Source organism: Pipistrellus hanaki (genome assembly GCF_964339955.1).
Source record: "Pipistrellus hanaki genome assembly, chromosome: 1".
Taxonomy (NCBI): Eukaryota; Metazoa; Chordata; class Mammalia; order Chiroptera; family Vespertilionidae; genus Pipistrellus; species Pipistrellus hanaki.
This window is the reverse complement of record NC_140503.1, coordinates 182,790,108-182,802,206: the sequence shown is the minus strand read 5'-3', so window position 1 is coordinate 182,802,206 and position 12,099 is coordinate 182,790,108. Positions and strand designations below refer to the sequence as shown.

Sequence of the window (12,099 nt, the reverse complement as noted above, 5' to 3'; positions counted from 1 at the left end):
CAATCCCGACTTTTAACAATTTGTCCTGCTCCCCACGGCGTTTTAAAAAAGTCCAGATTCATTCACAGCGGGACAAATGGTTAAAAATCGGGACTGTCCCGCCAAAAGTGGGACGACTGGTCACCTTACCTAAGAGCCACTGCAGGCCTCGGCTGTCAGCGAACTCAGAGCTTTCCCTGGTGTTCACGCTGACACCTAACTGGTTGAATACTCAATGAGCACCGCTGCCCAGCATCCCAAAGACAAGTCACGCTTTTTTCACGCTTCATCCATACTAAGATAAGTTAAGAAAAAGGCGACCATAACTTCCCTCTCTTCCTGGCACAGCGGGACTGTTAAAACCCCTCCCCGAGCTTTCCTGGTCACTCACTGAGGGGTTCTTCGGGAGGCCGGACTCCGGGCCGCAGAGAGCAAGCACGTTCATTAGCTTTTCTCTTGTTCTTCGCTAAGGGGGGGAAAAAATTTTCAAATGTTAGGATTACTGATAAAATAAGACACTTTCTCAAGTTTTCATACATATAATAAAGTTGGTTCTTCTATTTCACAAATGTTTGGGGTCTTTTTTTAAAACCCTCACCCGAGGACATGCTTGGGAGGTGGGGGGAGAGAATCACTGAGCAGCTGTCTTCAGTGTGTGCCCCAACTGGAAATGGAACCCGTAACTCAGGCGTCTGCCCCGACTGGAACCGAACCAGCAACCTTCGGTGCATGGGACGGTGCTCAGCCAGCTCAGGCCCTCCTGCCGGGCACGAATGTCCAGCTTTGATGTTCTTTGACGTACCTGTGATAACTGTGGCCTTTTCCAGCTAACAGGGACCAAGGCATTAGAATTAGAACCAGAGGAAGTAGAAGAAGTGCTTCTGGTAACAGCGATAACTTTGGGTTTCCCATTTCTTCCAGCTGTGGTGTGTTGATCACCATACTTGTTCCCAATAATTGGTGTCTACACAGAAACAAAATGCCAGTGTTTGACTCAACCGTTTCAACATAAAAGGGTTGACAGTGTATCTATGACATTTTTTTAAAACAACCAACCAAAACATAGTGTAAGGAGAAAAATTATCATGTGGTAGATGTTACAAAAATCAAAGTTGTCTCTATTTCTAATCAAGAGACTTCACTTTGAGTCTCTGAGACTATCAGAAAGCTTATTCCTATTTTCAATATAGATCTGTTTTCTTTAAAAAACCATCTCCAATCTTTCCCCATGTGATTATAAAATACTAGAGCCTCAGTACATGAAATTCATGCACTGCGGGGGGGGGGGGGGGGGGGGAGGGGTGTGTGTGTGTGTGTCTCTCAGTCTAGCCTGAACCCTCTCCAATGAGGAATCCTGTTCACAATCCAGGACTGCTGCCTCCTAACCACTCGCCTGTCTGCTGCCTGATTGCTCCTAACGTCTTCTGTCTACCAGCCTGATTGATGCCTAACTCCTCCCTGATCACCCCCGACTGCCTTTACCTGCCCCCACTGCTGCTTGATTGCCCCATGCAGCCTGCTGTTCACTAACTCCCCTGCTGCCCTGGTCGCCCCATGCAGCCTGCTGTTCTGTATCCAGTTGTTTTGGTCATGATGGTCTCTTGCTTTTTATAAATTAGGGTATCTTCTTTGAAAGCTCAGAGATTGTAAAAACAATTTTTTAAAAATCTCCCATTCAGATTTAACATCTATTAACATTTTGGTATTCTTTCAATGCACATTGTTAAGTTTGCTTCAATAATGTGCTTTTGCAAAGATTCAAGATAAGTAACAATGAGAAAGATATCTGTATAGCTTCTTACTACAAATCCAAAATTTATTTCAGTACAAATTCTATGAAGACTCAAAACTCATTTATATAAGTTTGGCTTTGTGAACTCTCTTGAGTTTGCATTTGAAAATAATATTCAAGCTCATTTGCATGTTGTACTAGTCCCTTTTTATAATCTGGTGCCCACTTCCACTCCGCCCTGAACTCCACACACCGGCAAAACTAAACCTGCTATTGTTTCCCAAACATGCCACGCTTTTACGGACATGCTGCCTACTCTGACCCAAAGCAAACCCCTATCTATTTTTTAAGGGCGACTCCACGCTTCCAAGGAGGGCTTCTCTGATACCACCGCCTCTGGGTAACTATACTTGGGCACTCTGCCAGGGAACGGGGTTTTGTTCATGTGCCCATCTCCCTTACTCCACAAAAGTCGCCTGGACCACATGAGACCCATCTCTGTCCCTCTAGTATATCTCCAGTGGCTACACATAGCAGGTGCTTAGGAAGTTTTGAAGAAAAAAACTGAAATTAAGTATATCAAATGTTTTGAGAATTCGTATCACTGCCTCAGTTATTCCACCAATTTGTATGGTTTGACCTGGGAGAAAAGGAAAGCCCGCTTTATAATTTTCCCATGCTATGCACTCCACGTTAGAAATTCTCAGATGATACTAACTAAAAAATCAGCAATAAACATACTTTCTATCTTAAAAAACACATACACACCAATAAGCGCTGGATAAGTTTTAATACCAAAAGTAAACTGCAAAAAAGTTTTTAAAATCTAAGTATTCCTAATCAATTAAAATGGGATTAGAGCCGAAACCAGTTTGGCTCAATGGATAGAGCGTCGGCTTGGGGACTGAAGGGTCCCGGGTTCGATTCCGGTTAAGGGCATGTACCTTGGTTGCGGGCATATCCCCAGTAGGGGGTGTGCAGGAGGCAGCTGATCGATGACTCTCTCTCATCGATGTTTCTAACTCTCTCTCTCCCTTCCTCTCTGTACAAAATCAATAAAATATATATTTAAAAAAAAATAAAAAAATAAAAATAAAATAAAATGGGATTAGATCTTCGACCTGTACCTTTCTCAAATCCCCTGCAATACTTGGTCCATAACTTCACTTCTCTCTTGAAAAATTCTTCCTTTGGCTTGTAAAAGACCGTTTCAGTAGCACCAAGGCCACCAAGATTGGGATTAGGTGCCGAAGGAAAAAAAAAAAAGGGATTCCCAGCAAGGGCCCAGAATCTTTACATGAGATTTATATTAATATGACATCATCAGAGGCCCAGGTTTCCTTTTGGATGGTGGGCCCTGCCTCTGTCCTGCCCTAAAATACTGGGCTTCTCAGTTCTGTTTATTCTAGCCTTGTTGTTCCTTCCATGATCTCAGCTTTCTACTTTTGCTAGTACAACACTGAAAAAACCTTTGCTTTTTGTTTACTTCCGCCAAGTTTTCTTCTAAAACTTCAGATCCGAAAGTCTGACTACTAGGCACCTCAGTGAGTGTGTTTCTTAGTCACGTCAGAGTCCGTATATTTAAGACTGAACTCATCTTCCTTCCCTGCTAAGAACTGTTCTTGAATTCCCATTCCTTCTGAATGGGACCAACATCCATGTGGTTGTCAAAGCAACTGTCCTTGACATCCCTCCTTCACTGGCACCCTTTTCCTTCCCATCCAATCCCATCAACTGTTTCCTCAGTCTTTTTTTAAAACCATCCCTTCCCTCTTCTTTCCTCTGCAGTTGCCTAGGAATGGTCCAACATAATCTTTGTTTTTAATTAATTAGTTTATTTTATAAGTATTACATATGTCTCCTTTTCCGCTGATTGACCCCTCCCCGGCCACTCCCACCCCCCAGGACAAGCCCCACTGCCCCAGGGTCCTAGTCTATTGGTTGTGCTAATAGGCATACACACATGTCGATTGGCTGCTCTCCAACATAATCTTTTGCTCAAACTGTTCTAACAGATTCCTTACTGATTCCCCTCCCCTTCTCCCTGGTCTATTGTCCATCCTGCTGCCTGATTATCCTAAAATGCAAATCCTAATATTTCCCACTCTAGCTACAAATCCTTTAAGAACTACTGCTTCACGATACAACCATTTTGTTACTAAGGCGGGGGAAATCCCTGAGATCCTGCCCCTCGCCCTCTTAAGATTTCGGCTTCATTTCTCTTCATTCTCCCTCCGTTCTCTGTGCTTAAAGAATGCTGTACTAATTAGAAGTTTCTGGAGCACCATGCTTGCTCACAATTATAAACCTCCCTTCCCATGCTGTCTCTTCTGGGATATAATCTCCCCACTCCAGACTACCATGTACACATGCCCTTCAGCACTCAGCTCAGACCAAGCTAGATATACACCCATTCCTGTAGTACCTTCAACTTACTTCCGGACAAGCACTGACCACTGTTTTTATCTGCCTCTTTCCCCCAAGAGACCGTAAGCTTTCGGAGAGGCCTTCTCCCCGTCGCCTCCCCATTTCCACAGCACCCAAATCAGTGCCTCCTCCCGAGTATGAGCAAAATCAACGCGCTTGGAATGAACAGATGAACATTTCTACGAGAGCATCTGCATGCTGGGCATCTTACCTCAGATATATCAAAATGAAAGTCTAAGGTCTTCCCAGGCAGCTCCTTAGAGACATTATTAAAAATCTTAGTGAAGGATATTTCCGGCGAGCCCACATCGCCTCCATAGGTCTTGGGGCTGTCGTTGGGTACAACGAGGCTTGCAGAACGAGACACCACCAGTTTTAATATGTTAAGGGCTTCCTTCCAATAAGGACTCTGATTTAAAAATACAATAGACATGCAGAAGTTACAAATACATATTTAACGAAAAACAAAAGTTTAGCTGTACTGTAAACAATGAAAATATTATTTCTATAAAAACTCTTATAAATTACCGTATTTTTCGGACCATAAGACGCACCAGTTTTTAGAGAAGGGAAATGAAGAAAAAAAGATTCTGAAACAAATAGTGTCCTAAAATATTTTATGTGCATTAAAACCCAACATCACAGTCATAAACACATGTAATCAACCCTGTAAACGTAAACAGCAGCATTTAGAACCATTTTAGAGCCGGGCAAGCACACAGAGACCACACAGAGCCGGGCAAGTAAAAAAACCTTTTTTTTTTACAGTATATGTATAGGCTATATTTGGACCATAAGACGCAGGGACTTTTCCCCCCCACTTCTGGGGGGAAAAAAGTGCGTCTTATGGTCCGAAAAATACGGTATTTATTTTCACTCTGAAGTCCTCAACGAGGGTCTGAGTTACAAAAGGAAAGGAATCAAGTTATTATTTGTATGGGACACCACATACTTAATAATGTTTCTAAATCAGAACTTCTTCCAGGGAGTGCTTTATAAATAATAGTAGTAAACAGAGGAGGGATACATATAGGAACGTTCTAAATAAATGAAGTTTATAGTTTTATGGCTCTAAGTATTTTAAGTCTTGGAGATAAAATATTTTGAATACATACTTTTTTAGACATAAAAATATTAAAATACTAAAAAAAAAAAAATCCCAAACCATTAGATTTTTGAATCCATGACCCAATCCCCAAATAATCAGTGTAAATGCTGTGCTAAAGTGATGCTCTCAGGGATTACTGAGTTGTATAGGGTGCTTTTCTCCCTACATAAATGGTGACTACGTGTTTTGGGCTGTTTTAATGCTTTTCTTTGTTTTGTATGTTTTAAAATAATTTAGTTGTAATTTACATGATAAATGTATATGTGTAGAAGAACCAATGTCAAAGATTTTATATTTTTCCCTTCAGAACACATATAAAAACTATTTTTTCTTAATTATGATACCAATATCACATCTCAACCTTATATTATACCCACTATTTTATAGTTGACAATTTTGGGTGGTATGCCTTTAAAACAACAAAAGGAAATGAAAAATCTTTTGCAAACTGAGTTATCCAATTGAATGACATCTTGATATAAAGAGGTCTAAAGTACAAAATATTTAACAATAAAAATATCCACATAATATTAAGATATTTGAAGCAAATCCTTGTAAAAAACAACAACACAGTTTTACATTTAATTAGAGGCTCTGAGCATTAGAAAATACAAAAACTTCTTTAGGGAGCTCCATAAATTATATGGGCAATTGTGTTTTAAATGTAAATGATAACCAATAGTTCAATTCTGTAAAATGCTCAATGTTTGAATAAAGCAGAAGTCACTAATTGTGATGGGCCATCAGCTAAATATGACCTTGGTTCACGTAATACTAAAAAATAAATTTGAACCCAACTGATATGGCTCAGCGGTTAAGCTTTGACCTATAAACCAGGAGGTCACGGTTCAATTCCCAGTCAGGGTACATGCTTGGATTGCAGCTTGATTCCAAGTAGGGGACCTGTAGGAGGCAGCCATTCAAATGTTCTCCCTCATCATTGATGTTTCTATCTCTCTCTCTCCCTTTCTCTAAAATCAATAAAAACATATTAAAGCCCAGAGGGCATGGCTCAGTGGTTGAGCAATAACCTATGAACCAGGAGGTAGTAGTTCAATTCCTGGTCAGGGTACATGCCCTGGTTGTGTGGGCATGCAGGAGGCAGCCGATCACTGATGTTTCTAATTCTCTCTCCCTTACTCACTGAAATCAGTAATAAAAAGATAATAAAAACATTAAAAAAAAAACAAAAAAGTCTGCTCTCTAATAAATTGTATCCACAATACTGATCTGCCAGTATTTCTAAAAGACAGTTCAAGATGAAATTCAGTACAGACTGGGTTGACTTGTCATCATTCACATTAAGCTAAGTCTGATTTTTTTAAATTTCTAAACATCTGGTGCTTTTTATCAGATAGCATTCGGATTCTGCTTTTTGTCACTTACATTGAGAACGTTGTTCCATTGTACACATTCCTGAGAATATGATTTATGGACTTAACACTTCTTTCCTCACTGCTTTTTATGATTATAAATCACTTTGAGATGAACATTTCTGCACATCAGTTTTGTGGCCACTCACCTGTACATATTTGCCAATAATCTTTATGATCTCCAGGTTAAACTGCTTGACTGGGGCAGCAGAGAGGTCGATGTGACTCAAAAGGCTGTAGATGATCTGCAGCAGCGACTGCTGCATACTGGACAGTCCTTTCTCTAGCAGCTGAAAGTGAAAGTTCGGTATTTATATTTATGATATTGAAAATAGATAGATTTAAGCCAGGGGTTCATGGTTAGAGGACTAGAAATCCAGAGACAAACAAAAGTAAAATGTAAATCTATTATCTTAATCTTAGTGTTTTCTTTTAACTGAACACTATTTATATTACGTAAAGAGAAAAATCATTATACCACCACCACCACCATCACCACTAAAAAATAACTACCCCATGCTCTTCACACCTGCTTCTTATTAGCTATGTGATCTTAGACATGTTTCTTAACTTCTCTGAGTCTCTTGATTTTTTAAAATAAAACAGGGATACCACCTACTTCTTAGTGTTTGCAGGACAGTTAAATATATAGTTTTAAATACATGTTAGTAATACTTTGAAAGTTATTCATATCTAGAGGCCCAGTGCACAGATTCGTGCACTGATGGAGTCCCTCAGCCTGGCCTGCGCCCTCTCACAACCTGGGACCCCTCGGGGGATGTCAGATTGTCGTTTTCGGCCTGATCCCCACAGGCCCAATCCAGACAGGAGGGAGCCTGATCCTGTGCATTGAGCATCTGTCCCCTGGTGGCCAGTACACATCATAGCAACCAGTTGACCAGTTGTTTGGTTGCTTAGGCTTTTATATATATAGATAATGCAGCAAGGATAACGTACACTAGTAAGAGCAACATTTGGGGCAAAGCGACCTCTCTACAGAGAACAAATGCTGCCATGTGAGGCACCCACGGCTGACTGTGCAGGTCCAGACCTCAGAGCCATGACCGGAGCTCAGGCGGAGCTGGTGCTACTTGAGTGGCGACCTTTACGGTGGCACAGAGGGAAGGTGATCTAAGGCAGCGGCCACCAACCTTTCGGACCTCATGGACCACCAGTGGTCTGAGGACCACCGGTTGGTGACCGCTGGTCTAAGGCCCTTAGATTCAAAGCTGACTCTTGTCCTGAAGGGGTAGCCATAGGATACACGGAGAGACCCAGGTGCATTCAGGCCGGGAAGCTGCGGGGCAGATGGCCCACCATGTTAGCCCTCTTACATGTACAGCGGATGGGAGTCAGCCTATCAGAACACTAACAATGCACACAGTCCTGAAGCATTCTGGGAGAGTCAGGGGCGTAGCTAGGTTAAAGTGTTATGAACAATATTTACAATGCTCAGCGTGTTAATGAATCATGTCTTTTATGTTTACATAAAAGGCATTTTAGGTTTAATTTAATTTCTAGAAGCCAACTTTTTAAAAAGGAAGGTAGGTACTAGTTTATCACAAGCTGACAAACATTTTTAATGAATAGGAACTTCTTCCTTTTGAGGTTCTCTTTATGGCTTTCTACTCAGTAACTTCCTAGGCATGAAGTTACTCCCTCAACAGGTAACTATTAACTTTTTATGCAGTCCTATGGCTAGGATTTTTTTTCTTTCTTTAATTTTAATTTTTAAAATATATTTTATTGATTTTTTTATAGAAAGGAGAGGGATAGAGAGTTAAACATTGATGAGAGAGAATCATTGATCAGCTGCCTCTTGCACACCCCCTACTGGGGATGTGCCAGCAACCAAGGTACATGCCCTTGACTGGAATCGAACCTGGGACCTTTCAGTCAGCAGGCTGACACTCTATCCACTGAGCCAAACCGGTTTCAGCTAGGATTTTTCTTTAAATAATTCTCTTTCTGGCCACCAAGATACTATTTTAGATCAGGAAACAAATGTGTCATCAAAATAAAAAACGCCCTAGTAGAAATGCCTTTGCACGCTGTATTATTCTAGTAGGGACTTCCCAGTCGAGAACTAGTTGTGTAGGAACAAAGATTACCATTCTCAAGGATCAAGATCTCTCTAAAAAAAAAAAACACCCCATTTCCCATTTTAAATGACATTGAGGTTTACACTATGTTGAGTTCCTATCATTTAAGGACAGCGAATGCAGAGGTAAATACTGGAAATGGGAAAGAAGTTTACAAAAACTTCCTCCATACTTGAAAAAAAAAATCATTTGTTTTTCTATCAAAAGGGACGCAATCTATAATCTCTCTCACAATAGTGTAACGATTAGCATCAGTGCTCATTTTAGAAATACACGCCTGCGTACAAGCGTTGCCATAGAGGGGTTAAAGGGGCCCGCCCCGCCCTCCGGTGGCTTCACCTCCGCCAGGTACGTCACCAGGCTGAACGTGGTCTCGGAGAAGGAGTCGTGCAGGTAGCGGCACACCACGTTGATCCAGTTGGCGCAGTCCCGGGAGTAGGTGTGCGTGCTGTACAGGCTCATCATGTGCGCCAGGTTGACCAGCGTGGGGCATTTTTCTTCCGCACAAACCTAAAAAAAAACAAAACAATTCCATTCGCCAAAAAATAAAGATGCAAGTTGAAGCTTGATTCCATACTAAACATATTTAGTGAAACAAACGTGTAAGTTGAAGCTTCAATGCATTTTATTTCAGTGCAGTAGAAAAGTTAAACAGAAAAGAGAGAGAGAAAAAAGAACACGACATTAAGATCCAGCAATAGATAATGTGTCACATACTCCCGCGGGTGCTAAACAGAATGGCTTTTTCTCAGTCGGACACTAAGTCCATACGTGGTTTGGTAAACCCTGTCTGTCATGTTGTAACTGTTTTGTAAAAACTATACAAGACAGGCTCAGACTGGGAATTCTCTGGGAGGGCCAGAGCTGCCTGCTACAGAAATGCTTTAGTCTTGGGCCACCTGAGGTCCCACTAGAGCAGTAGATTGCAAAAAAAAGCCTCAACGTGCGTGTTACACTCAGAGGACTCCACTGGACTCCGCGGGATGGACCTCAAGCTGCTCTTCAGGAAAATGCCTAAAGCTCTTAAGGTCCTTGGCCAATAGTTTTATTTTTCTTTAATCTTTTATTTTTTCTTTCTTTCTTTCTTTTTTGAGTCAATAATTTACATTGTCCTATCCTCAAATTTGCAGATTCTTTCTTTTTTTCTTTTTTTTTTTTTTTTAAATATATTTTATTGATTTTGTACAGAGAGGAAGGGAGAGAGATAGAGAGTTAGAAACATCAATGAGAGAGAGTCATCGATCAGCTGCCTCTTGCACACCCCCTACTGGGGATATGCCCGCAACCAAGGTACATGCCCTTGACCGGAATCGAACCCGGGTCCCTTCAGTCCCCAAGCCGACGCTCTATCCATTGAGCCAAACCGGTTTCGGCTGCAGATTCTTTCTTATGCATGCTCAAATCTGCCCAGTTGGGTTTTTTAAAAATGTATTTTTATTGTTGAAAACATTACAGATCTACACCCTCTCCCCCAAATCATTATTTGAAGGCCACTTCAAAATATACTGACTTCCTGCAGCATCAGGGGAGCTGAATGCTGGGGACCTTACTGACCAAATGCACCTGCTTAGTGTGCCTGCGCCCTAAGTCCTCGGTGGAGATGTCCCTTTTGTTCTCCTCTGGGGACATCCAACAGAGCAGAACTGGAAAAAGGGCCGCACTACCCTTATATTTCCATCGTAAAAAGGCTAGCCTCCGTGAAATTTATTTTAGTTTCTTTTTCCTCACTTATTCTTCCATCTGATTGATGGTTTGTAAACTGTCTATCTGCACTAAGTGCCTGGAGCACTGAGTAAAGAACGTAGCGTTACCTTTCAAATTACAGATATTGTAACTTCCAGATGACTCTGACTTTTATCTTGTCTAATTGTGTGGATGCTGTCCCTGGAGAGGCCCTTGATACGGAGGTATGCAAGACTGTGCAGACACTAATGCAGCACCTTAGAAGCTATTTTATTTTATTATTATTATTTTTTAATATATTTTATTGATTTTTTTGTAGAAAGGAAGAGAGAGGGTAGAGAGTTAGAAACATCGATGGGAGAGAACCATCGACCAGCTGCCTCCTGCACACGCCCTACTGGGGATGTGCCCACAACCAAGGTACATGCCCTTGACCGGAATCGAACCTGGGACCTTTCAGTCCGCAGGCCAATGCACTGAGCCAAACCGGTTTTGGCTAGAAGCTATTTTATAAAGCCATTAAAACCAGCCCATTTCATGCAGGAGTAGCCTTTTCCCCATACAACAAGCACCAGGAAGAAAAAAAACAACTGGTTGATGTCTTATATGTATTTCAAAAAAAAGTTTTTTAAATCACATCATTTTACAATTTCACAATTGGCTCCTCTTCAGGAAATATTTTTTATAGTTTAAGGAATCTTTCCTGAACCATAAGACATCCCTATAGAATTCTTACATTCTTAAATAATATTTTCCCCTAAAGAAGGATTTTTAAAAACCTGTACTTAGGACAAAAGGAATATAGGCCGTGCAATTTTATAATAGCGCAAATGCTTTAGATTTTGGAATTTTGGGATTACCAGGTTAAAACTGGATCCCAAGTCTCATTAAAAATGCTTATCGCATACTATTTCTGCCATAACGAACAGCTGAAAAGGACAATATCTGTCCTAGTGTTGCCTCATTTTAGATTCTATGCTTTCCAACAGCACACACAGCAGACCCAGAGGTATCTGCATAATGAGGAAGCACATAATGGCAGAAAGCTGCTTGACAGTGTGGGAGACTAATTAAGAAATCAATTTGCTCCACATCCTGCAGGTTGCTAAAAGCACACAGATGGAACCTCTGAGGGCTGCTCAACAGGAAGAAAACAGACTGAAAAAACCCCAACAATTTATAACTCATGGAAAGCCATCTATTTTATTTCTTAAAAAAAAAAGTATTTGGAATTTCCTGTTCTTTGCCTCAAATTACGACGGAGGAGTCTTGCCACTTGAGGAGCATCCACACCTTCGGGGGGGGAGAGGGGGGGCCAGGGGGTAAGAGGGCAGCCAGGAGCGTATTCAGCACATTTCAGCGGAGCCTCTTCAAAGCGTCTGCTTCCTTTATTAGGGAATGTATGCTTTTTGTTTTCTTAAAATCCCAGAGTAAGCCAATACACTCCTCCCTCCCCCAATATATATATATATTTTTTACTCCACATAAAGGGAAAAAACACGCTTGTTTACATTTTTCTGTGTCATTAGAGTATTAAATGAAAATTACTTTTAATAAATTATCTATTTCCTATAACTTTTAGACCTCATTCATGCAAATATATTTTGTTGTTGTTGTTTTTTTTAGGCAAATAATCACCTTCAAAGCAGATGCTTCCATGAGCTATAATAATGACTCTTCTTTTCAAATACATGC

General features: G+C 40.9%; 1 protein-coding gene across 14 annotated transcripts in view; it reads right to left on the bottom strand.

Annotated features, from left to right (window-relative positions):
* FRYL (FRY like transcription coactivator) overlaps positions 1 to 12,099 on the bottom strand; it is a 257,817-nt gene that overhangs the window by 32,911 nt on the left and 212,807 nt on the right. For 12 of the 14 annotated variants that reach the window (XR_014796398.1, XR_014796400.1, XM_084899627.1 and 9 more), the window contains 5 exons: positions 9,061 to 9,231; positions 6,769 to 6,909; positions 4,350 to 4,547; positions 782 to 943; positions 371 to 445 (listed from right to left, as the gene is read on the bottom strand). Coding sequence is in view for 11 of the 14 variants with exons in the window: in XM_084899627.1 (XP_084755753.1) it covers positions 371 to 445; positions 782 to 943; positions 4,350 to 4,547; positions 6,769 to 6,909; positions 9,061 to 9,231 (747 nt within the window). In the remaining 3 variants the exon portion in view is untranslated. The remainder of the gene's footprint in view (positions 1 to 370; positions 446 to 781; positions 944 to 4,349; positions 4,548 to 6,768; positions 6,910 to 9,060; positions 9,232 to 12,099) is intronic. The other 2 variants (XR_014796399.1, XM_084899629.1) reach the window with 1 other exon arrangement.